The sequence below is a fragment of the Tigriopus californicus genome, chromosome 10 (genome assembly GCF_007210705.1).
Source record: "Tigriopus californicus strain San Diego chromosome 10, Tcal_SD_v2.1, whole genome shotgun sequence".
NCBI lineage: Eukaryota > Metazoa > Arthropoda > Copepoda > Harpacticoida > Harpacticidae > Tigriopus > Tigriopus californicus.
Window position 1 is genome coordinate 10705566 of NC_081449.1, and position 25302 is coordinate 10730867.

The 25302-nt window shown below is 43.8% G+C and overlaps 10 protein-coding genes across 15 annotated transcripts; 6 read left to right on the forward strand and 4 right to left on the reverse strand.

Annotated features, from left to right (window-relative positions):
• Positions 1-2496: 2496 nt before the first annotated feature.
• Positions 2497-5417, reverse strand: LOC131889726 (TBC domain-containing protein kinase-like protein). Its single transcript, XM_059238899.1, has one exon. It carries the CDS (start codon positions 5310-5312, stop codon positions 2604-2606), a length of 2709 nt encoding a protein of 902 aa, XP_059094882.1. The 5' UTR covers positions 5313-5417; the 3' UTR covers positions 2497-2603.
• A 61-nt stretch (positions 5418-5478) lies between these two features.
• On the forward strand, positions 5479-6089 carry LOC131889740 (transmembrane protein 218-like). The gene has a single exon (XM_059238918.1). The coding sequence runs from the start codon at positions 5629-5631 to the stop codon at positions 6025-6027; it is 399 nt and encodes a 132-aa protein (XP_059094901.1). The 5' UTR covers positions 5479-5628; the 3' UTR covers positions 6028-6089.
• On the reverse strand, positions 6024-8642 carry LOC131889728 (glycosylphosphatidylinositol anchor attachment 1 protein-like). Its single transcript, XM_059238901.1, has 2 exons — positions 8110-8642; positions 6024-8026 (listed from the first exon to the last, which is right to left on the reverse strand). The coding sequence occupies exons 1-2, from the start codon at positions 8331-8333 to the stop codon at positions 6169-6171; spliced, it is 2082 nt and encodes a 693-aa protein (XP_059094884.1). The 5' UTR covers positions 8334-8642; the 3' UTR covers positions 6024-6168.
• A 1080-nt stretch (positions 8643-9722) lies between these two features.
• On the reverse strand, positions 9723-25035 carry LOC131889739 (bifunctional protein GlmU-like). Of its 6 annotated transcripts, XM_059238912.1 has the most exons (5): positions 24921-24937; positions 24070-24825; positions 11225-11292; positions 10984-11160; positions 9723-10074 (listed from the first exon to the last, which is right to left on the reverse strand). In XM_059238912.1, exons 2-5 carry the CDS (start codon positions 24095-24097, stop codon positions 9811-9813), a joined length of 537 nt encoding a protein of 178 aa, XP_059094895.1. In that variant the 5' UTR covers positions 24098-24825; positions 24921-24937; the 3' UTR covers positions 9723-9810. The 6 variants fall into 6 exon arrangements, with proteins under 6 accessions (XP_059094895.1, XP_059094894.1, XP_059094896.1 ...); XM_059238911.1 differs by having other exon boundaries at positions 24070-25035; XM_059238913.1 differs by lacking the exons at positions 24070-24825; positions 24921-24937 and adding an exon at positions 20476-20613.
• Positions 9943-11319, forward strand: LOC131889738 (soma ferritin-like). Its single transcript, XM_059238910.1, has 3 exons — positions 9943-10076; positions 10180-10462; positions 10543-11319. Exons 2-3 carry the CDS (start codon positions 10209-10211, stop codon positions 10874-10876), a joined length of 588 nt encoding a protein of 195 aa, XP_059094893.1. The 5' UTR covers positions 9943-10076; positions 10180-10208; the 3' UTR covers positions 10877-11319.
• LOC131889741 (uncharacterized) lies at positions 11481-12252 on the forward strand. Its single transcript, XM_059238919.1, has 2 exons — positions 11481-11758; positions 11943-12252. The coding sequence occupies exons 1-2, from the start codon at positions 11600-11602 to the stop codon at positions 12141-12143; spliced, it is 360 nt and encodes a 119-aa protein (XP_059094902.1). The 5' UTR covers positions 11481-11599; the 3' UTR covers positions 12144-12252.
• On the reverse strand, positions 11854-13761 carry LOC131889735 (ketohexokinase-like). Its single transcript, XM_059238908.1, has one exon. The coding sequence runs from the start codon at positions 13250-13252 to the stop codon at positions 12287-12289; it is 966 nt and encodes a 321-aa protein (XP_059094891.1). The 5' UTR covers positions 13253-13761; the 3' UTR covers positions 11854-12286.
• LOC131889725 (probable ATP-dependent RNA helicase DHX34) lies at positions 13640-17186 on the forward strand. Its single transcript, XM_059238898.1, has 2 exons — positions 13640-15634; positions 15717-17186. Exons 1-2 carry the CDS (start codon positions 13655-13657, stop codon positions 17184-17186), a joined length of 3450 nt encoding a protein of 1149 aa, XP_059094881.1. The 5' UTR covers positions 13640-13654.
• Positions 17043-18857, forward strand: LOC131889732 (aspartate aminotransferase, cytoplasmic-like). Its single transcript, XM_059238905.1, has 5 exons — positions 17043-17625; positions 17716-17952; positions 18048-18199; positions 18267-18431; positions 18506-18857. Exons 1-5 carry the CDS (start codon positions 17191-17193, stop codon positions 18747-18749), a joined length of 1233 nt encoding a protein of 410 aa, XP_059094888.1. The 5' UTR covers positions 17043-17190; the 3' UTR covers positions 18750-18857.
• On the forward strand, positions 18995-20930 carry LOC131889730 (uncharacterized). Its single transcript, XM_059238903.1, has 2 exons — positions 18995-20405; positions 20484-20930. Exons 1-2 carry the CDS (start codon positions 19137-19139, stop codon positions 20928-20930), a joined length of 1716 nt encoding a protein of 571 aa, XP_059094886.1. The 5' UTR covers positions 18995-19136.
• Positions 25036-25302: the final 267 nt, after the last annotated feature.

Sequence of the window (25302 nt, forward strand, 5' to 3'; positions counted from 1 at the left end):
GAAGAGCCCAAAGAAGATCAAATGATCGCTAATCAGTGATTAGACAAGCTTTGAAATGCCCCCTACGATCAATGAGCAATGAACAATAGGTTTAAGATGGTCACTATCCACGGCTCCTTTCCAACTAAACCCGCTTGAACGTACTGTAGTGCTCTTTGAATGCAATGGAACGGAAATTCCTTTGGACGACCATTTTAAAGCAAATCAGCTTAGTTCACTTTTCCACGTGAGACGTAATGAGTTCTCAGGGAAAAATGTCGATCGTCTCGAGCAGTACGTGATACGTGGTGAGTGGTGCTAGGCGGTGGCGTACATTGTAGAATTGAGTCATCCACGCCTTCAATGACTCTCCACCAAACTCGTTGAAAAACTAGCCGAGTTTCGAACATTGTGCTCAAACATAGGTCAAAAAAAATGGAGGTTATGGTTGGATAATTCATCATAATGTCTATGTATAGATACGGTGGTACCCACAACGCTGATTAATTGTTTGCGCAAATGCCAAGATTTCTAGTCACGATTTTTCTTGTAATGAAACAACTTTTTGTAAAGTACCATCTTGAAAAAGATGTCATATTATTTCAATTAAAATTTCATCAAAATCAATCGAGCAAACGATAAGATATTGCACTTTCACAGGTTGGATTGGCATCAAATTTGATTACAAAATGCTCCAGTTATATCTTAAAGCAATGGCCAAGAAATATGATGTGCTATTTCAAAATAGTTGCAAAATTACTTGGAACTTCCTTAATGTTAAGATTTTACAATTGTGATGCCATGCTTGTCAATTGCAACCTTAATCAAGCTTAATCTTGAATTTTGACAAAATTATATTAACATGGAATAAAAGCGTCGCTAATACGTCGAAATCAATTAATGCAAAAAGTGATAAATTTGAAAATTAAACTGTCACATGCATTGTTAAAACATTCAAATGGGAACATGATAGGATAGAGCAGCTTTTGATGCTTAAGTAAGAATGATAGCCAATTTTGCATCTTTTGTAGGTTTTAAGTGATAGTATTTACTAATATTAACTTTTTAAAAAACTTTAGGAAAATGAAAAATGTTATTTCTTGTCATGGCATTGAACAAGACAATCATATATCTTGGCAATAACTTGAAATATATTTAGTCTTTTCAGGAGTAAAACGCAACTTTAATGATGTAATAACTAAGCATCTGCTATATAGATGTTAATGAAATTTCATGTCAATACATAACTAAGAGTACTTTTAAAACTGATTGACTATGTTTTTGACAGTGATGCGTTTTAATGTACATTAAGTGATTTAACACACTTATCCGAGCTACTTTTAACTATGTGTTTTAGCGTAGCTAGAATTTAATAAAAGCATGAATGGTACACAATACCTTGCAGATGAGCAGCGTTCGTCGTAACTCAGGCCAACAGGAAAAGTTCACCAAAGTTCCTTCTTCCATTGCTTAAATAAAACAAGCCAACCTTTTAATTAGCGTTGTATAGGGCATGTAAAGTGAAGTAAATTCAAGGGAAAATGTGGTCCGGCATCCTGATTCTTGGCACTTTTGGGAGAGGGAACTGAAACAAACATCACAGTCGACTCATACCATCCACCCATCGAATTTTTAATAATCAATTATTTTGAGTGAGTTGTGTTACAAAACGTTACATGTTTGGTGTAATTCGATGCACGCACTATCAAAGTGGCTCAATACCGCAATGCTACTTGCTTAGACAAAGAGGTAAAATGAAATAAATGTCAAAATTCAATGCATGCACAATGCGGTTTGGCTGGAGTTGCTGTCTTCGATTTTACTCCATGGAATAACGTCAGTTGTTCATGAACGCGTTCACTTGACAAGCCCTATTAATTCGATCCAGTATGCAGTACACATATTGTCTTCTAGGTGCTCCAATGATATTTGACAAGTTTCAAAACGTGTATGAGAGGTGAATAAATATTTCCCAATTAATTATAATTCGATGCATCTTTCATGGTTCAATTATAATTTTCCTGACTCTTTCCCACTTCTTAGGATTTCCTTTAACTCGTTGAAAAGAATCTGTTCGTTAGGTAAATAATTTTTTTCTGGTTTCTCCCAACTTTGGTATAATTGACTTGGTCATAGCGACTCTGAGCAGCTTTTCGAATTAAAGTAATAAAATAAGGCATGTAAATCCCGTCAATTATATGTTGTCAAAAGCTTATGTAGCTGACCAAGAGCAGGCCGAAAATTCAAATTTTATGTAGTGTTCACTACACAACTTTGACCCTACCCCCTGAGTTTCCTAAGCATGGAAATGTGCTCAAATTTGGCCAAGTTCATCAATGAAACAAAATCTTGTGACAGCATGAAGTTCTTATTTGGAATAAAGTGAACAGTTTAAGAGACAAGAATATTTTGCTTCTCTAGAAGCCCGTGGTGGTTGGGCATAGATCACTACTAAGAGAGAGGAGCACTGTGTCTTACTCTGTAACGTTAAAATTAGTTCAAATGATGTAAAAAAAATCCAAGGTGGCATAATTTTAATCTCACTCTGTATGACAGAATTCACATTAAAAAGTACATCAGATTAAAGGGTCTGGAAGATTGGACGACTTGAGCATTTCATTTGTTTAAGTGTTGGGGACCCGAAGAACCCCGCTTCTGCTTCTGAAGATCTCCATCCCGTTATGAAGAACGCATAAGCGATTGATGTTGTGGATCAACAGTTTCTCGGCAAACGCGATGGTTTCACCTTCGGTGTGCAAACTTCCAACCACACAAACGACCTTTCCTTTTCGACCCTGGAGCTGCGATTCGGCAGTTGCACTCAAGTTATCGCCGTCAAATGCCTGATTTGGAGGCAAATGCACACTTTCCGGTAATGTGCCCAAGCGATACTCTTCCGAGGAACGGCTGTCGATGACGAGGACTTCCACTTTATTGCTTGAAGGTTCAATGCCTAAGAGTTGGAGCAAATCCCATCCACTGAGACGAGGGATTTTCTCAGCCTTTTGTTGCGCCAGAGTGATGGAAGCAATATTCAAAGGCTCCTCGATGACGTCGTACGACGAAAGTGAACTCGAAGAAGATGTTCTCCTTCGCACACCTTTGGCGGGAAACCCATATTTTCGGTAACTAATGCTGGTTGGGGTTGTGCTAAAAATGTGAATTGAATCTTTAACACATTTTTCGATATCAATCGCTGGGAGGTCACTGAATAGAAGGATGCAGTCGTTGAATTCGGCTTGCAAAAGACGTTCTCTCATCTGGTACAGCACTGCCAACCCGATGCACAATGGGAATGCAGAATTGCCCAAGAGCAGCTTGTCCCAAAGGTGAAATATGTTATTCAACGGGAACACGTGAGCGAACATGGTCAAGATCCAGGGAATGGCATAAAGATCCGGAATGAATCCAATGCTGTCAAGATGGTTGAACAACTCTGCGTCATGAAATGCTTGGATGTGACTCAGTTTGGCCAGATATTCCTGGATCACTGGCGCGTTATTATTTTGGAACATGCCATACAGGTACTTGGGAATGAACGAGGAGAGGCAAGCAAACGCAAGAGCCTCGTCGTTAAAATTCAAATATAAAAACGGTGCGCAAAGTGAGTCGAGTCCTTGCCAATAAACATATTGAGGATTCGCCGCTACCCAGGCTTTGAGGATTCGCTTGAATTTGCGGTGTCCTGCCGGCGAAGCCAAAAGGTTATCGTATTGATGACAACGGGGGATATCGACTTCAATTTGTCGATCAGTTGGAGTCCAAGTGTCTTTATCAAATTGCTCGTAGAAGGCCACCGTATCGTAGTCAATACCCAGGAGAGCAGCCCAAATATAGGATCGGTACAATGGAAGGGAATCAATTTTGGCCTCATTCAACAACACTGGCCGAAGGTATGGATAACTTTGAAGTAATCTTCGGTAAAGAATTATACGTTTGAACTGGTACCGAACATCACTTTCCTTGATCAAAATTGGCAAGCTCGCAGTTCCATCCATGACATCTATTTGAGCCACCTCTTCAATGCCGGGCTTAGAAGTCGCTATGTTATTCATTAGTAACGGATAACAATCTTCTTTAGATACATCCGTCAGGCACGTTTTCAACTGGTTCAAACTCAATGGAATCACCAAGGGATCATAGAGTGTGGATCGTTCTTTTCTCTCACCTTCAATGTGACCTTCGAGAAGAACGAGCTTTGGCAAGGACAAAATGGGGGGTCGGGTGACCATCAGTCCATGCTTGGCCAACTCGCCAAAAATATCTCCTCCCGCCAATTTCCACAGGTAGTAGGCTTCTTGGATCGAAAGCAAGTCGATTGGTTCTTCGTCTTCTTCGTTCACTAATTCATCTAGTGTCTTCCTTTTAAATTTCAGATCTAACGATCTTAAACCCATGGTAGGAAAACTATTACAGTTGGAACCGGGTACCGAATCCAAGCGCAACATCTCCAAAAGGGCTTTGGCCGTCGGACGTTCATCCACGCTGACGCGGAGACAAGCATTGATGAAAGTCTTGACTTCTTCGGACATCTCGCCCAATCTGTCCACCGCATTATTTTCGCGAGCCACACGTTCTAAAATGTTGCCCTGATATTCCTGGAAGCTCAACAGTTTTCGCACCAATTGGGAAATCTTCAAATCCGCCCATGGTGAGCTCAACTTTAAGCTGGCACAAGCCACGACCATCCCTAATGACCAAATGTCACATCTGGCATCGTAGGGAGGTTTGGGAGCCTCTTTGATGGCGTTTAACGATTCCACGACATCGGGCGAGCTCTCGGGATCCAACTCCTTGATCATTTCCAACTTAGCTGCCTCATAAGTCGAGCCATGGACAAAAATTTCGGGGGCAGTAAAGCGTGGATTAAAAATTGGGAATTCCACACACGCCCCATAATGGGTCATGTGTCCTAAGCCCGTTTCGAACAGTTTAACCCGCCCACTTTGAGTGAAAAGAATGTTTCGAGGTTCTAACGTGGTATGAACCATGTGCTGGTCATGAATGAACGTTAATCCTTGCAAGACTTGCCCAGCCATTCCCAAAATGTCTCGCATCTCTTGCCCGCTCTTGATTTGGGTTAACAGGCTGTTTTGGAAGTATTCAGAGACCACAATGATTCGCTCGTGCTTCCCACGGACGCAATCGAGAAAGGTGCAACAATTGTCATGGTTCAAGGCCTTCAAGACTTGAGCTTGTCCCAAAATCGCGATGGAATTAGGCGTCAAAGGCAAGCCATTGTGTCCACAAGATTCCGCAGGATGTCTGGCCGCCGTGAAGCTGCTGAGAGCCAATTCCGCCCCATCCGCGATCTTGGTGACCTTTATATCCATATTGGCCCCTATGCAAAAAGGGCCAGCCAGTTTTCAAGTCCTCTCACGGGGCCAAACCAGATCCCCAGGCTAAGTACGGGAACTCCCCTTTCCACAAATCCAAGTCAACTCTATGAATTGTTTTGACAGCAGCTGATGTCGGAATCCTCGCTCCTGGTTTGGTGTGAGCTTTGAGGAACGAAGAGGAAATAATCGGATCGTGTATATATACATACGCATGGACGTAGGGCGACTTATCGGAAAGCTCGCCATGAATTGAGAGAGAGACTCGAGCAACTAGGGATGGACGATAGATATGTAGATACCTGGGTCGAGAATGGAGCAGATCGAGGAGGGACCACGGATTTTGGGCTTGGGTTTGGGCTTGTTCTTGCTCATCCTGATGTGGTCAGTCACATTTCTGTTGGTTCTCGTGTGTTCACGGCTGTCTTCGGGCACGGGAATGGCTTTAACCTGTCTTGCGAGTGTCATCACGGCCGTTTTGGTGGCCATGCCACGCCATCCTCCCCAGGTGAAGGGCGATGTCCAAATTGAGACCGAGGACAACAAGCTTCAGCTTAATAAGATCTACGACACGGCCATGGTTTGGCGCCTGCTGGTGTTGGTCATTCTATCCGTTATTTTGGTGATCTCGTTGGTGGCCGTGTTTTGCGTCCACGCCATGAGACAGGTACACCATCAACCTTTGAAGAAGCACAAACTTGGACCCAATTGACACTTTCTATGCGTTTTATTAGTTATTATGTTGTATTAATAACCAAAATCACAGCTTTATAAGTTAATTACTTCAAAGTACAGTATTTACAGAACGAATGAGAGGAAATCGTTGGAGGAATGAATGCGAGTATGAGTTCTTTCATTGGTCTTTCTTGGATTCCTTGAGTGCCTTAATGTCAGCCTTTGACGATACTTCTTTAGCGGGTTCTTCAACCTTCTTTGGCTCTTCGGAGACAGAGTGAGTAAAATTTAGACTCCACAATATGTGCCAACATGGAAACACCAGAAGCGATCCGATTTGGAAGTTGGTGCTGCCATAGATGAACCCATCGGTGATGCTATAACACAATGCCCTTTTGGAAGCATCCAAGCACATTGTGGTCATCTTTCCCACGTGATAGTCAGAGAAGGTGCGGATTGTATCCAATGAACACACCATTAGGATAAGCACTAACGGGTGGATGAAAATGGTGGTGAGCATCTTAAAAAATCGCTTTACCCCTGACTTTGACGGTCCGCTCATCAACGCTACAGGGGCATATAAAGTGGTCACGAAAAAACCCAAGCTGAAATTGCTCAAGGCTACTGAAAATCCCAACAGAGCGATCTCGATGAGTATGACACATTTCAAGACGGCCCAATTCTGCACCGTAACACACACGGCGTTTTTCAGGAACTTGGGCAGGGCAAGGGCATAAATGGAAAACCCAATCAAGCCCAAGGCAATAGAATCTTCCGTCTCGAGGTTAAAATTGGCACCAGCAATGCTGATTGGTCGAGGCAAATGCGTGACAATGAAGCCGAGAACATGAGCTAGAATCAGAACGGGCAAGGTCGAGCCCAAGGAGGGAGGACAGACAACGGGCGGGACCGTGGTCTGTTTAACGGACTTTTCACTTTCCCCCTTGATATCTTTGAGACATTTCTCTGGGTTGGAGCTATTCCGTTCTTTTTGACTTTTGGCCACACATTCACACCACATTCCCAATGCCAAGACAACCAATGATCCGGCTAGCAAACCGAAACCCGGCATATACATGCCAATGGACACGTACTGTGACGAACTGGGTAGGAGGTAAAAGAAGAACGACTGATGAAAGCGCTCCAATAAGTTGTTCAAACTGCGGAAGACACTTTCCATAATGCGACCCACTGAGGCTAGCGGGACCTCCCGATGATTTTTGCGTTTCCTATGATACACGCCTTCAATGGTCAGGGCTTCAATGCCAAACCTATGGAATAGGCCATGGTTTCCCGAGGGCACGCCCGTGGCCTGTTTGGATGCCATGCTAAATAAGGTGGAGAGACCTCGCTCATACTCCTTCCATGAGACACTGAAAGGATCACGGACTTTTCGACGTCGATGGTGGTCTCCTTTGACATATTCCTCCACGCCTTGGAACATTCGGCCCACACCCTCTCGCATGCATAACTGATTGACGAGGTTAAACAAGTCCAAATTGGGCAGCTGTCCGTTCAGACCCTCGAGTCGGAAATTGAAGTGGGTGAATTGGAGCGAGCTCATTTCCAAATTGATGGCGGCTTGAATGGAGCCAGCACGGGCTGGGAGATCGCCGTGCTCCAAAGCACCCGAGCCGCACGACCGTTGATGGTAGGCCTCGAGCCAGGCTTGCATTCCCAATTGCTCGTGTTGGGTGACCAAGAAAATGATATCCTTGGCCCAATAGTGCTGACGATTGAAGAACTTGGCACTAGCCATCAAGACCGCCAGGGAGGCTTCCGTGCCCTGATCAAGACTATAAGGGGGCCGATAAGGCACGGAGAAGACCAAGGCCTCATTACTGGACGCTCGAGGGGCTCGGAGAATGGCATACACGTTTTGACCGACGAACTTCCGACCTTGACCCAAGGGATAGTTGAGCGAGAAGTTGTGGGTGTACACCTCCAATCCCAATTGACGGAATTGGGCCTCGATCCACGGAAAGGGCACGGAATTGGGGTAGTTCTGGGCTTCCTCCTTTATTGCCTCCAATGTCCTAAAAAGCGGAAGTTCCATGATATTCTTCAGTAATTCTTCAAGTTAGTTCCTGAACGAGAGACTAACTACTTAGTTCCTTACCTGGAAATGGTTTTCTCATCATTGAAACCTGGATCCACCAAACCCGGCAGCAGGGCGTTTTCAGAGAAGTATGTGTTGTGGGCGTAATAGGGATGGGCCAGGGCCAAGAACGAGACCACACCCAAGACATACAACAACCAGGACAACCATGGGGCGTGTTGGCGAAGGATCTGAACCAAGGGATGTCCGCCCGACGACGAACTTGGGTTGGTGAGAAGACCCATGTTAGATGAGAGAATGGCGATGGAACGGCTTAGCGGGCCATCAAGTCAGGGCTCAGGCTTGATATTGATCTTGGGCGCCCTTGGGCGGTCTTTTCGTCCCCCGGGGGGTGAGTCTATTTGCTTTTTTTAAGACGACCCGTGACCCTTAATAACGAAGAAGTAAAAGGCCAGGTGCTTTTGCTTTTGAGATTATTGGTCGGTAAATGGATGAATGGGTGGGTCCTTTGATGGTTGGGAGGTTGGCCGATCCATCCACATCAACCAATCAAACAATGATCGAATCGAGCTCAGCTGACACGGGTTTGAGGACGTGAGGTCGTCGGTGGCGTCGGCCGGCTTCGAACGATTTTTCCATCGCGAAACCTCGTTTGCGTCCAAATCAAGATTAAGTCTCGACCATAGAAAACCATAACATATGAAGTTATTTATGGTCTCGACTCTCGACGTATCATCATGACTACATCATCCTCAGATTCGTCACAATTAAAGAGAGGAGTCCCAAGGGTCGGGCTTGAACCCTGACAGAAAAAAGAGGCCAGCCATCCCATTCCCCGGCCTGACTGATAGAATATAAGTAAAGAAGATGCCCTCTTTATATTTTGTTACCTTCGAGTCGCGATAAAACAAAAACACGAGAAGATCGGTGAGGAAGTGAAAGAACGAATGGGAAATGTTATTGAACTTGGGAAAACTTTATTTAGAACGATAAACATTTTGAAACCTGCCATAAGAGGTGCTCTCCTCAGGATCTATTTACATGTCTTAAGATGCTTTATGAATTAACTAAATGAAATAACGAAAAATCCGCCAGGGTCCAAATACAGGTTACAATATCAACAAAAAAAATTCGTAAGGTATCGAGCAATGAATTGTAATTATAAGCAAGAAAGATCAGTCGAAAAACCACTTGTTTCAGTTTAAAAGCGTTTTTAATGAATGTTAGTGAATAAAAATGATACATTCTTTTCAAGGACAGATGATCTGGAATAGTAATTCAATGAATTTACCTGGAGCTATTAAGCCTCAAAAGTTCAGGTGATCTCCCAAAATATTGTGATGATGTCACCACTCTGTTCCAGCTTTAATGTTCCATTTCAATATCCTTAATTAGGGAATAACGGAGTTCTTCTCATTTGTAATCCAGGGCGCCAAAGCCCTGTATCATTTCAAAGAAGCCATCGCTACAATGGTACTCTGATCCTGCAATTCACGAAGATGTTTCTTCTCCATGGTGTTTACATTGTTGTTAGGTAACTTTCAACTATGCTCTCAAGACTTTTTGCATAGTTGAAAGTTACCTGACAACATTCTACACACCGTGTCTCCCTTTCTTGTCTTTCTGATATTGCGCTATCAGCCTATCACCCATCACAATTTTTCAAAAAAGTGTTCATAACCAACATATTTAATGTCCGGGGATGAAGTGTATCAAGTCAAATAGCCTTTACGCTATGTAGCCGTCGAAATGTCTCTCTGATCAATCTTTTCTCGGTTTCACCACCAATTCATCGAATCCGGTGGCTTCATCAAATTCCCGCGTGAACACGGCGTCAGTACATTCGCCCAGTACCACTTCAGCCGTAGTGAAAATAATTGCATCGCCCACCAGATGACCGCTGAGGGTGGAACCATCCGCTCGACCCAAAGTGATATGTAGATGGCATTCACACCCCTCCAAAAGTTCCGACGAGAATGTGCCCACCAAGGATGTGATCTCAAAATGCTCATTGAACGTTTTAATCTGTAAGAATAAACACTCGTTGAATATTTAGAGTCAATCGATCGGATTTTGATTGCGGATTTAATCATTTCTCGAGTTTCTCAAGTTCATATATCCTTTCAATAGAAGAATTTAGTTAATCGCCGGGTTTCGCCATGTCCTTCAACGGTTCCGATCAGGCTTTGGATCATCCCGACCAATTTGTACGTCAAGGATTCTCCCAACGTCTCAATGATTCGCTCAATCAAGCCATCAATCGAGAGTTGGTCGCCAGCTACACCTACCTGTCAATGGCTCAATATTTCAGTCGAGCGGATGTAGCCCTCCATGGATTTGCCAAGCACTTTCTGGTCCAATCTCACGAGGAACAAGAGCATGGACAACTACTGATTAGATACATCAATGAACGGTACAACGTTTGTTTTACCTTTTTTTACGGTTATAGACTAAGATTAATAGCTAAATGATTGGGGCTTTTCTTGTCTTTAGTGGTGGTAATGTCGAGTTTTTCGACGTCAAAAAACCGAGGTTTATGGATTGGGGTTCGCCTTTGTCAGCCTTTGAGGCGGTCTTGAATATGGAAACATGGATCAACGAGGAGCTGAAGAAAAGTCATGAAATCGCCACGGTGGATTCGGATGGCAGTGCGTCAGATTTTCTCGAAGGCACTTTCCTACAGAATCAAGTGCGGGAAATCAAGGAGGCCGGTGATTTCTTGTCGAAATTGAAGAGGGTGGGCCATGGAGTTGGGTTCCATTTGATTGACCAAGAGTTGTTGGCTAAATACGACACCTCAAGTTCGTCGTCTAGCTCAGATGACTGATTTCCCTTGAGCATCGCTATCGTTCTGAGCGACCGTTCGAGCCCAGTTCATGGATTGGCAAATGGAAATCCTCGTGATAAAATACACATTCTCGAACAATAACTTACATCATTGATTCCTCCATCTGGCTTCTGAGCAAATCTAAGGGTAATCTTGGTAACCGAACCGCAACACGTCATAACGAAAGGGGCTTTCAGACCTTTCTCTCGGACAAAGTCCTGTAAACTAGTCCTCAGTTCCATCCCAGGGGTCAATCGCATGGGGAACACTTTTAGTGCAGACTCCTAAAAGGCAATGAATTACATATATCAGAATCAAGCCTTATTTTGTAGACTAATTGCCTCCTACCGCCATTTCTGGTGGAATTTCGGAGAGTCGATAAACTTTTGAATAATCGAATGAATGCCTTTGGAAGCCTGAAATAAACTTTTTCTTTAATTGTGGACACCTGTAGGTAAAAATAGAGGAGAGAAAAGTAAGAAATGGTGCAGGATGTGATGCGAAAGTTGAGAAAGAACCATGGACATTCTTCCTCCTGTTACAATGAACAAACTAGGGCACACGGTGGCTGACCTCGTCAACTGTTGAGAATTCCCTCGTAATCTACATCATTTGCAACTTGGTCCGAGAAAGAATTTCCAAGTTCGAGCCAAGCAATGCGAAAGTGAAGTATAAAAGACGCCGAATGGAATCGCCAATGTCTTAGTGCCATTTGAACTCCTCATGAAGTGCTCACTTTTGGCCTTGCTGGTCTTTTCCGTGGTTTCCAATCACGCTGAATTGGAACAGGGAGTCCGCGGAGCACCTTGGTTCGAGATGGACGTCCTCAAAGAAAACGAGGCCCACAAAGATCCAAACGTGAGGAGAGCCTATCCAGATGTGGTGGGTTCACTAAACTCTTTCACACATGGGTGCTTTGCGGCAAGATATCATAGTCACTTGATCCATGTTTACGAAACGAAGACAAGATAAGAGGATTACGAAATCGGTTATCTTTATTTTTGTCACATTAGTGCCAAAGAAACTAGAGAAAATGGGTCTGTAATTATGCAGGATTTTCTTGCAGAATCATCAACTGGTGAGCATTCTTGAGCAATATTTCACAGAGCAGCTCATTCGTCATAAAGCCAACGCCAAAAGCTCCATCTCGACACGAGCTCAAGGAGAGGGAACACCAGGAAGGGATGAACCAGGAGCTCAGCACAGGAGTCGACAATTTCAGCAACATCAACGTCAGCATGAGAATTTCGTGGCGCTCCGAGGTTAGGATTTAGAAGACGATACTCAAAAAAACAAGTGCTCTATATGTAACAATGACACAAAATATAATCATTACAAGCAATCCATTGCTTTACGATTAATCAGTTCAGCATCCCGGAAAAGTCATAAAAAAAAACGTAATATGAAATGCTAATCGGCATGTTTAAATACTTCTTGAAGACCTTGGAATCCTCTTACGCCTACTTTAGCTCCGGCTACTTTGCATGCAGTAATAAGAGCCTTGTCCAAAGACTTGCCAAGGTTTAAACTGGCAATCATGGCCCCATTGAATGTGTCACCAGCGCCAATGGTATCAATCACCCCCTCTGGAGGTGGAAATGCAGGACAATCAGAAATGCTCCCATCCGCATCCAAAGCCATGCCGCCTAACTCGCCCCAAGCGCAAATCAATTTCGCACCCACACCCAAACGCCCTCTGAAAACAGCGGCCACATCCTCTTTTCTAGAAGCGCCATTAGCTTTGGCAATATCTTTCGACATTAAAACCACATCTGCCAAAGGGACGAATTCTTCATAGTTGCGTCCGATTTTTTCCACCTCCACAGAGACGGTCAGCCCCGGAAAGTGGATTTTGGTATATCGGATCATTTCCTTCACATTGATCAGGTTTCTGCCTTCGAAATGAATCCACGAATACTCCTTCAGGTTCAAAGTCTGAAAATCGCTTAACGTCAGCTCTGGTAGATTCAGATTAGTGTGAATTATGGTTCGGGAAGCGTTCTCCTGATTAACTATGATAGCGGAATTCGGGCATATACAATTGGGAATTCGGATGCAGTTGCTGTAGGCAATGCCCTTGTCCCGAAAGTCCTGTTCGATGGCTTGCAACTCGAACGAATCTTGGGCCAGAGTACCGAAATATTCACTATTCTGGCCTAGTATGGCCAAGACAGTGGCACTATTGGAGGCATTGCCTCCGCGCGAGGCATATTGGTCCACGGATCGTTGATCCGAATCCTCCACCGGGTACGATTTGACCACATGAACCACGTCTAAACAGACCAATCCCACACAGAGAATTCGTTTTTCTTGAATGGAGGAAGACGACATACCTCGACTCGAAGCTGACGAGCAATGGAGCCCCCCTCCACTCATCTCTCAGCCCGCTTTTCTAGGCCCAAGATGCCCTCTTGGGTATCATAGCCAAACGAGTTTTTTAGGCCTGCCGTTAAGCTTTCTGGTTTTCCATACAGATATTTGACAGCACAAAGTATATGCTTCGATCGGATTGCTTCAGAGGAACCGATAATAATACTTGGAATCACTGAGCCAACTTTGGTTGGATTTGTAGAATTTTTGCTATGCATGTGTTAGTTGGTACATTGTGTTGTACAAAATCGACTCTTCGTCATTGACCTTTTCAATCTGTGGTGCACTTGTGACTCGTTTTCTTGGCTTTCGTCACCCTGAGCTTTTTCATTTATTTTGTAAATAAACAAAGTCTCAACATCCAACATCCAAGCTAGAGAACCAACCAACCCAGCAACGGAAAGCCAAATGTCCCACAGATCCTCCCATCGCCACTCCCACCTTGGCTCCTCCCGAAATAGAACCACCTCCAGAGGACATAATGAATCCAGCCCAAGTCATTCGTTTGACTTTGAACGTTATAAATCCAAGTTGATCAAGATATTTTTCCGGCCCGATGATTTGATCACGCATGGCTCGTCTGAATACCGGGATTTCTGGGCATTTCTTCACAAGTATCAGGCCTTCCAAAAAAAGACAGCCAGCCATACCAAGAAACCGTCTCCCGATCCACCAGGGTCGGCCAACCTTGGATTGAGTCCGGTTTTTGATCGATCCCTACTTCAGTGCCTTCAATTGGAACCGTCGGATCCTCGAGATCTTTTGAATCGAATTTCATTGCAAGATGAAGATCGACCTCTTACTCAGGCCATGATTCTTGAATTCCGACACATTTTGACCTTATATATTGACTTCCTGCAGAAGGAGAAGATTGAGAAGATCCGGAAACTTCGACAAAGTCAAGCCAATTTGCCGATTGCCGAATATCGGGACGTGATCTTGGACAAGTTAAAAACTCATCAGGTGATCATTGTTGCCGGCGATACCGGTTGTGGCAAATCCACTCAAGTGCCTCAGTATCTTCTAAATGCTGGTTATAACAATATTGCGTGCACCCAGCCACGTAGGATCGCTTGTATATCCTTAGCCAAACGAGTGGGGTTTGAAACCTTAAATGAATACGGCACTCAAATCGGATATCAGATTCGGTTTGAACGCAAAAAGACGGACAAGACGAAAGTGCTCTTTCTCACCGAAGGACTTTTACTCCGCCAAGTTTCGTCTGATCCTAGTTTGAGTGGCTACGATGTGATTGTTTTGGATGAAGTCCACGAGCGACATCTCCATGGCGACTTTCTTCTGGGAATTGTGAAATGCTTGGTTCACCAACGATCGGATATCAAGGTCATTCTCATGTCGGCCACTATCAACATCAAGCTGTTCCAAGAGTATTTTCACAATGAGGCACCCGTAATTCAAGTACCGGGACGATTGTTTCCCATCAAATTGGAATACCATCCAGTGCCTTCAATTGAAAAAAGTTCGAGTGAAAAGTTAAATCCGGCTCCCTACGTGAGGATATTGCAACTCATCGACAAGAAATATCCGGATACGGAACGAGGCGACTTGTTGATTTTCTTGAGCGGGATCAAGGAAATAACCACGGTGGTTGATGCATCCAAGGAATACGCGGAGAAGACTAATCGTTGGATTGTTTTGGCACTTCATTCGACTTTGTCGTTGGCCGACCAAGACAAAGTATTCGATTATCCACCCGAGGGAGTACGCAAGTGCATTGTATCCACAAACATCGCCGAGACATCCATCACGATCGACGGGGTGCGATTCGTGGTGGATAGTGGAAAAGTCAAGGAGATGCAATATGACCCTGTCTGTAAAATGCAAAGGCTCAAAGAGTTTTGGATCAGTCGAGCTAGTGCCGAACAACGGAAAGGTCGATCCGGGCGAACCGGGCCAGGTGTTTGTTTTCGGTTGTTCTCAGATGCGGAATACAAGGCATTGGCGCCTTATTCCACTCCCGAGATTCAGAGAGTACCCTTGGACAATTTGATACTCCAAATGATCGCTATGGGCTTGCCCGATGCCAGGAAATTCCCCTTTATCGAGCCTCCACCTGTTGAGAGCGTTGAAAATTCCATTCTGATGCTCAAAGAGCAAGGGGCGCTAAATGAGGATGAGAGCCTGACCGTGAGTGGTCGAATGTTGTCGAATTTGCCCGTCGATGTGACCATCGGGAAGATGCTGATTATGGGAACAATGTTTCATCAAGTCGAATCCGTTTTATCTTTGGCGGCAGCGCTGTCTGTTCAAAGTCCTTTTACAAATTCTGCCTATCGAGATGCAGATTGTGTGGCCGCACGACGAAATCTCGACTCAGACCATGGAGATCCAATTACTCTTCTTAACTCGTACCGAGATTGGCTTAGGGTAAGTATTCTTTTTTTTTTTTGATGAATCTTTCTCTGCCAATGATGATAAATACGAAGTCGATGTTGTCTTTATATTTCAGATCAAATCAAATCCATCGGAATCAAGCAGAAAGTGGTGCAAGAAACGTGGACTTGAAGAGCAAAGGTTTTACGAAATGACCAAGCTTCGAGCCCAATTCAAGGAGCTCTTGGAGCAATCCGGTTTGATGGAAAAAGGCCACGAAGACATGTCAAAGTTAAGCTCATCAGAACGGGCTGTCAGACACGGGGAACTCAAGCAACTGAGAAATTTAAAGCGCGACATCCTCAAGAAAGAGGGACCACGGAAGAAGAAGATTCTGAAGATGACCAATTTGGAAGGAGTAATGGAATCCGAAGACATGGACGACAACACCGACCTTAAAGACATCGAGTTTCGGATGAAGAATGACGGCAAGAAAGTTCGTGATCTTTTAGAAGGATCTAAAGCCATCTCCTACAAAGACTTGTCCATTCTCAAGCTCATCGTTGCCGGCGGATTGTACCCCCAGTTTGCAATAGCTGACGAGTTCAATCACGCCAAATCCGGGGCGGATCAACTCTTCCATACTCGAGTCAAGCCGTTTAATGTTCTACATCCCAATAGCATATTTGCCGCTAGTCCGGAATATCTAGCCCTCGACTCGATGGATATTGTCAATATGCCCGGTTTTCCGGGCAAATATCCAGTCAGTCTGAAGCATCAGATCCTGGTTTACCTCTCATTGCTCGAGACCAACAAACCTTATTTAGTGAATACCCTAAGAATGCCGCTGCTCCAAGCCATGCTCTTGTTTGCACATACAATTGACACCAATAGCGTGTTTTCTCGATTTGTTTTCGATTCGTGGGTTGAAACGCGGTTTCCGGACATTGAGCAAGCCCAAAATATCCTCTTGAGCGCTTCGAAAATTCGCAGACAGTGGGATAGGTTGCTCCATTTAAGATTACTCGACACCATGGACAAGATAGACGACCCGGTAGCGTCAGGAGAGGAGCAAACAATCCTGGAGGCCATGTTGTCCAAAAATCTTTTGGACTTCATGCACACCGAAATACTTTTCTCTGTCAAGAGGCTGCTACCCGGAGACATCAAAGTTTTGTACTTGGGCCCGAGCAAAGCTGACCTAGATGTGACGGAGAATCCTTTTGACAACAAAGAGTTTCAAGTGCATCCCCATGAGAAGAAAGGAGGCATGATTCTAACCAAATACCTAGTTTACGGATGCCTCGAGAACTCCGGAGAAGAGACACACTCACTCGCAATGGATTGGACATGCGGGTTCTGTGAAAAGGAAATGTACGTTGGACCGCTGGAACGAGTTTCTCATTATGGCCAATGTCGGGAAGAAGCCGAGCGGATAGAGAATGAGAACAAATATTCGTCATCATCGGCTGCTTTAGCCTCGTCGTCCAAACCTGTTAGTCAGAATGCTCGATTCTATTACTGTGAGACTTGTGAGAAGGATTTCCAATTCTCTGCTGTCGAAATCTTGAAGCACAAGAAGAGCCATCGAAGAGTGGATTCCTAAAAGAATGGCCACAACCAAGTTTATTGTGCCTGAAGGGGTCCTCCCATCCCACTTAGGACTAATAGATCAATGTAAAACAGACACCTCACCCTTCAAAGTGAACGGGATTATTGGCCTTTATGCTGATGAGGAAGGTCGGCCCTACGTCATGGAATCCGTCAAACGTGCTGAGATGGAAATGGCCAAGGACGTCTTAGAAGGGAACCTTTTCCACGAATACTCAACGAGCACAGGCATCCGTGAATATACTAACTTCGCCATGGAGATCGCCTTGGGGCAAGGGAGCTTGGCCATTCGCGAAGGTCGAGTCTGTGCTTTGCAAACAACAGGTTGTTTGGGGGCTCTTCGAGTGGCAATGGAGAGTTTATGCCAACAATTACATCGAACGGTCATTTACTTTCCTCAGCAAACCTGGTTTCTACACGCAAATATTGCGAATGTGAGCTTCGAGTCAGACCTTTCTAATAAATATGATCTTACTAACGTTTTTTTTTATTTCCCTCCTTCGATGTCGTTCATATCAATATAGAAGAGTGGCTTTGAGGATATTCGTTATTATCGATATGTTAACGTGGCAACCAACTGCGACCTGGATTTTGAGGGACTGCTCGATGACCTCAAGAAAGCACCTGCCAAAGCTGTGGTGGTTCTTCAAGCAGTGGCCCATAACCCCACAGGAATCGACCCCAATGTGAAGCAATGGGAAAAGATCCTTCAAGTTGTCCAGGAAAGAGAACTATTCCCTCTCTTTGACATGGCGTATCAAGTACGTTGTCATTCGAAGGCACATGATTGTACTACCTAAGCTGGTCATAAGTTCCAAACTCCGTGATTCGAGTAACTGTAAGATATTTTACTTAGGGGTTGGTCTCTGGAGACGTGGATAAGGATGCGTTTGCTCCCCGTCTGTTTGAACAAGCCGGAATGGAGCTCATGATTGCGACGACTGGTAGCAAAAATTTCGGCCTTTACTCTGAACGAACCGGAGCTTTGATCATCGTGTCAAATAACCCGTGAGAGAAATACCCATTATTCGCTTTCTTTAGCTCGAAGGAAATGCGCATATCTTTTCCATTCCAGGGACAATGTCTCTTCTCTTGAAACCACTGTTGTAAAGCAAGTTATACGACCTGGTCCCGGACTGTCACCAATTCATGGAGCTACGGTCGTCATCCGAATCCTTTCCGATCCCGTTCTAAAAGAGCAATGGAAAATGGAGCTCCAAGCAATCGCAGATCGACTGAGGTTGGAAAAAATATTCCCTAACAACTAAGAAAATCCTCGCTTTAGTAACCAAACTTCATATTTTGCTCTTTCAGGACTGTCAGAGTCAAGCTGAGATCTCTCATCGAGGCGCTTAATCAGAAACCAAACTCTTGGAAGCATCTAACTGACCAACAGGGGATCTTCTCGTTCCTTGGATTAAGTCTCGAACAATGTCGATACCTGATTCACGAAAAGCGAGTCTACTTATATGAAAACAGTCGGATCAACATGGCCGCCATTAATATGAACAATGTGGAATACGTCGCAGCATCTATTGTCGAAGCTGAACGTATCTAAGAAGCACGAACGAAGGCCCCATCAAAGACCAGCTTTCATGCATGTGACTCTCCTTGCTTCCTTTTGGTCGATGTACAATTATATTCGATCATACGTAGGTTAACCGTACCTCTCATGGCCTTTCAATTATTTATTCACCCCTAACGCCAAAGTGTGCGTACGAATGAGCCAACAATTTATGTCCCTAGGAAAGGAGCTTCAGTCAGGAAGAAAATCGAGAGAGCTTCATGCCATAACTGATATTCACTCCCAAAATAGTGCCTTGGAGCCCTCTCATATGATAGAACCAAATGAAGGAATCGTACCTGTCCGGATATACAGATGAAGCCGTGGCAACTAGCTCAAAAGCTCTGTTCAGTTTCACCTGGCTCTAGAGACACATAAAACATGTCGAGCAAAGTTGTTGATACTAGAGAATTTAAAGCATTTGATGTGACCTCAAAGGCTTCAATCAAGACCTTTTTGGAATCTAAGAAGATCAAATTTAGCAAAGGTTTGGCCTATTATGAGTTGACCAAGAAAGAACTGATTCAAGACTACAAACACATTGTGGTAAGGAGAAAAAGTGACGGCTTGATTGTTGAAGGAGAGGATGTTCGACCCATCCTAAATATCCCCAAAGGCTCTAGCACCAAGGTGGAAGTTGACACAGAATCTATTCCCGACTTAGAGATCTTTATTCAAAGCGCTTCTCATAATCGAGCCCTGCTCCCTGGGACGACATTGCTGTACCGAGATCATGATCATGGACCTGAGAAGGGGACAGCTATACCCACTCCCGATCCAGTCCCAAATCCAGGGTCAGCATCCACTAATCCTAGACAAACTCGAGCAGCAAAACGAGCCGCAGATTTGCAAGGGGACGATGATGAACCCAATGATGACACCGGCACAGCCAAGGTTGCTAAACCGAATAAGTCGTCAACATCCGTACCCGCAGGAACAAGCGGAGTGTCTGGCTCCACGGTTGTTGACCCAAAAGAAACGGAAGCCACCAAGGTCATCGATAAATCTAGTGAACCACCCGTTCCCGCTCCAATGGGGGTTTCTGACCAAATGGATATTGCGTTCAGTTTTGATACGACGGGATCTATGTATCCTTGCCTGTCCGAAGTCAGGCGGAATCTAAAGAGCACTATTCAGAGATTGAAACGAGACATTCCCGGAATTCGGATGGCAGTCATTGCTCATGGCGATTACTGCGATGCCTCTATTTATGTCACAAAACACATCGACTTCACTGCGGACGATTCGGCATTAGTTAAGTTTGTGGATCAAGTGTCACCCACCAGTGGCGGCGATTTCGATGAATGTTACGAGTTGGTGCTTCGAGAAACGCACACAAAACTTTCCTGGAGAGATGATTCTCAGAAATCTCTGGTTATGATAGGAGACGCCAAGCCCCATGAACCTAGTTATCCTCTGAATGTGCAGAACATCGATTGGCGCGAGGAATGTAAGGTTTTGAAGAAAAAAAGTATACGAGTTTATGCGGTTCAAGCTTTGTATGGAAGCTTCAATTTTTACCGGCAAGTGGCCAGACAGACGAATGGTTTCTATATCAAGTTGGATCAATTCTCTTCTATCGTGAATTTCATTATGGCCATTTGCTACAGAGAGCAGGGTCCGCAACAGCTTGAAAATTTTGAAACCGAGGTAGGAATGCCAAAGTCCGCATGGTCTGCATAAAGGAATGATTGTACTTAGATTTTATGTATCCATTTGCCTTTATAGGTTCGGCATAGCCAGGGCATCAATCGAGAACTGCATCGCCTATTTGACAGCTTGTCCGGCAAATCAACCGAATTCGTAGGTCACGCTGTCTCGACCGAACTTGATCCTGTTAATCCATCGAGGTTCCAAATCCTGTTGGTGGACAAGAAATGCAGTATCAAGGCTTTTGTTCAGCGGAACTCTTTGATCTTTAAAACCGGAAGGGGCTTCTACGAGTTCACTAAGCCCGAATCGATTTCACACTCGAAGGAGGTGGTGTTGGTGGATAAAGTCAGTGGGGACATGTTCACGGGTCGCAAGGCTTCCCAACTGATTGGAGCAGGAGGCTCAGATAAAATCAAGCCCACTTCTCTCGAGAAATTCAGGGTGTTCGTTCAAAGCAATAGCTACAATCGGATCTTGGTCCCCAACACCGGGTTCCTGTACGAGGTTGACCCGGATCATTAAGCACATAACCGATCCGATATGTTTTGATTTAAAAACAAACCCTATTCCAAATTCAATCTGGCTCTACGTCACTAGATACTTAAAAGAGGAAGAGTTGAAAGCCTTGGGCATGGACAGGATACCTACATTGTAGCCATATCATGAAAAATAGCACTTTGTACATACCTTTAACTTTTCGCACTGGCTATTTTACTGATGTGTTCACTAAAGATGGATATTTGTGAGTAAACCTCGAACAAACGTCTTAAGATCCCCATTGACTCCTAAAATCATGCCTTACATACGGACGGTCTCACAATTCCTCCGGAGAAAGTTGTCAACCTCCTCTTTTGGAACTTACAGATCAGAACTTTATGTAGTTTTGGCAAAATATGAACATCCAGATTTGCCGATCTACATTGTTACCACCTTCCTCAGTACCTTTGACCCTTCAGTCAAATTGTGTCTAATCGGAATTAAGATACAGCTCTTAAACCAATCTGTTGCTGAACCACCAATCACTCCAGAAATTTTGAGATGTGATTTGATTTGATTTCAAGTGATATGTTTGCTCAATATGTGGCGATGAACATTCAGAATCAATTTTCTTTTATCTTTATTTGTAGAGGATACAATTGCGGAACACTTATTTTCATCTCAATTTTTTTGCTTTTTCTTATTTGCACACAATCACGGAAAGGTCGTAATTATTGCCTGAACACAACCATCCGATTAGATCTTGAAAATGGCCTGAAACCCTTGACATATGTGTTACAATACTAAATTCAGCCACTTTAGTAGGCAACATCTCTGTCCTCTCCTCACGCCCTACACTTTCATAAAAAAAAATCATGGCTTCATTGTTTAATCATCAAGTTGACAGATGCTAACATTTTCACCTTAAGTTTTCTAAATTCCTGTACTTTTTTGTTCCCATACTTTTTGGTGTATTTAACCAATACTATTGGAACTTTCAAATGGTTCCCCTCCAAGTAAAAAGTTCATAAAGGTTTTCTTTAACCATTGTGGTGTTACTAAGGTTTTGTACATAGTGTTAAGTTTAGCTGGTTCTAGTTTCCATTGAAAATATATTGAAGCAAAGAGCACTGGCATTTCACACTACCATTTGTTATCTTAATCACTACTACAAGGCTGGCTTGAACATTCAACATCATTGATATAAATCAATTTACACCATTCTTAAAGAATAAAAAGAGTGAAAATCAAATGAACGACAAGTCTTCTTTTTCATTAGTTATTTCTGCCTATAGATTTTGATAAGGGGCAATTAAGAGGGCTTAAATTGTTGGACCAGGATCGTGCCCTAGAAAACGAAACAGCATTGAAAAATAAATGATAACTACCTTCCAATAGATTTTAAGATGCATCCAATAAAATGTTTTTTTCTTTGATTTTCTGATTTTTCTGATCATTCTGCAACCGTCCATTATTGTTGTGCTTGGCTTTTTAACAATCAAAATGCAGTCATTGGCTTTCTATCTTTCGAAAATTAGTTTTATCAAGCTAAGGTAAATTTAGGTTTGTAAAATGGAATATGGCGGGGCTTATTTTGAGTAGATCAAGACAATTTTAATTTCTGCCGTGGCTATTTTCATTTTGCCCAAGCATGTTGACGACACCCAGACTTATTGTAGCCTCAATTGCACTCTAAGAAAGATCCAACGCCAAATTTCTATATTTTCGTTGTTTATAAAAAAGCAAATGCATTTTGATTTTAAAAGCACGTGGCAAAAATATCAAACAGGTAAAAATGAGGGTGCAACTGAAATAAATCAACTCTATTGCGGTGGATGGGATGCAGGTGAGACTCGGGTACTACTGATGGGGATCAACAAAAAATCACCGGAGGTTGCAAGTAGGGCTACCAATTTACATTTTCAGTGGCATACGGGATTACTAGCGGAAAATTGAAAACCGTTAGTTAATCACAAAAAGTAACCCTGATTTTTCTCCGATCAAACTAGGGTCACCTTTTTGGCCAAGCCTAATATTCTACGATACGCTAGAAACGGCTCGTGCTTTGACTTTCCTAGCTTTCTGGCGATCCTGATTTTGGAAATTTGTTTGATCCCATCACTATCGGGTACGCCTTAAAAGACGAAATGTACAAAAACTGTTTGAATGGATTTGATAAGTACCCGACGACGTGCCATCAAGCTATATCATGTAAAAATTTATAAGGTAGCGGTCGTGCGGTCCATAACAGATATTTCTCAAAACTGCTTTCATATTAATGAAATTTTGAGTTACAAACCTCCTCGTGACAAGATTCCTATGAAAAATTCTGAGATAATTGGTGATATAAGTTAAAAACACGGCCTTTTTCCCGGAGGGATTGCTTCAATCCTGGCAGAAATCAATTTAACCTTGAGCAAATTTCGATTATCCATTGCTCCAACCGGTGTGCAACTCTGGTGCTCGGGCAACTTCTGAAACCCATCTTTTCTCCTTTCTTTGCCCCCAACTTTCGGATCGACCGTATCCCTTGCCCAATCTTTATCGTCGCTTCTTTATTGTCAGTTTTGCAGTTCCAAGACTTCAACGCTGGTAGATAGTAAACTACGGTTTGAGCCTGGCACGTCCACCCAGACTGGGCTACGAAAGCACCAAATGGAATGGGACGAATGGCTGGCAGTAGAGACCAAGCCAGAGCAGAATGGTAGATGTGGGCCATCCTTTGGCTTCATTCTTCTTATTGTCCGTACTTCCGCTAAAGTTTAGGCTCCGTTGGGTCTCCCCCTACCAGTTCCATACACTCAAGGATCGTGCTGCCTGGAAATTCTCTGGGGAGACCTCGATTTCACTTTCGGGCCGCCGCTCATTCCACAGTCCTTCATGTTCCAAACGTACTTAAGCGGATGACTTGACACAAGGAATCCTTTCCAGACTCTTTTGCTCACAGGCTTTACTTTCTGGATTATTTCTCAGCGAGCAAAGAGGGGACGCCACAGACATTTTGGACATTACATGCTTTCTGAATATTCTGGTTTCCATTCGCATGTTTATGCACGAGTTTCGAGAACCATTGTCGAACATTTCAAATGAAAGAATTGAGCAACAGTATTTCAACATTTCTACAGTTCTCTTATGGTAAGGAAAACGGAGAAAACCAGCTCTTGAAAAGTAAAGAAATACTGACCTGAATATACGTAGTATGTAATCTCCATTACAAGCTCCTTTTGTACTCACTATCTTTCTTTCACTCGTCTAACAAGAGGTAATAGTATAAAATCGTCTATAGGTGGCCATGAGTGGGTTTGGATGATCATGTCACAATGAAGGCAGAAGTCACCGTACAAAAGTAAGATTTTTCGTATAAAGGAAGACAAATGGATCCATGTTGACGAGAGGCTTTGAAGTAGTCGGCGGAAAAAATGTCTGTTTTGAAACCAAACTAATCGCCATTCAACAGGCCTCCATCGTTTAGTTGACTCGGTCACATTCCACCAAAAGTACTTGCACTACCCAGGTGTCGTCCATCCCCACCGGTTGGCACCCAACAAAGGCACACAAAATACAATATTGGATGAGTTGGTTCATGAGCCACGACCCTTACGTAATGGAGTGCGAGTTGCATTTCACGTAAGTTCTAAGTGTAAGAGTGTAAGAGTTGAGTTCCCCCGGAGTGTGAATGAGGGCCGGGCGATTGTGCTCGCCCATTTTGCTCGAATCTTCTTTTTCGGTCCCATACCCAATGCTTGGTACCTTACCTAATGCAGTGCAACGAGCTCAATGGTCATCTCTTGTTGTACAACTCTTCTCACTTTGGACTATTGGAATGCAGTAGAGGGAGAGAAGTCGACTTTTCGTTTCGTTCATCTTTGTCCTAGTACATATGTGTATAACAATAGAACGTGTCGAACAATGGCTGGGCTTCCTTAAAACGGTCGTCGTCCTAAAAATCAGATCTGCCTATTTGAGGGTCACGATCTTTCAATGGTTTTGGGTCCATCGAGCAAAAGTATATCTATCTACCACATAAGTCTTCACCTGGGGTGGTTCAAATGTTGCAGACGACCGAGTGGAATTGCAATCAGAATCGAGCCAAAGATTTGGAGCCGAATCTGACTGAGCGTGCATCTTCACTCCCACAACTCCATTTGTGCCTCGGTTGGACAGAAATCTTCTCCGAGTTGTTGTTGCTATTGCTGTTATCTTTGGTGTTGTTGTTGTTGTTGTTGTTGTTGTTGTACTATTATTAGTACTCCAACAATCCGACCAGTGTGATCTCCCGCGTTGCCATTCTACATTTGTCCCGAATGGAGAGCGTCTTCGAGGGGAACACTCCCAAAGACACCACGATTACCACCGGCATCACCAAGCGCTTCACCGAGTCCTTGGCGTTCTTTGGGCTCAGGGAGTCCGTGCCTCG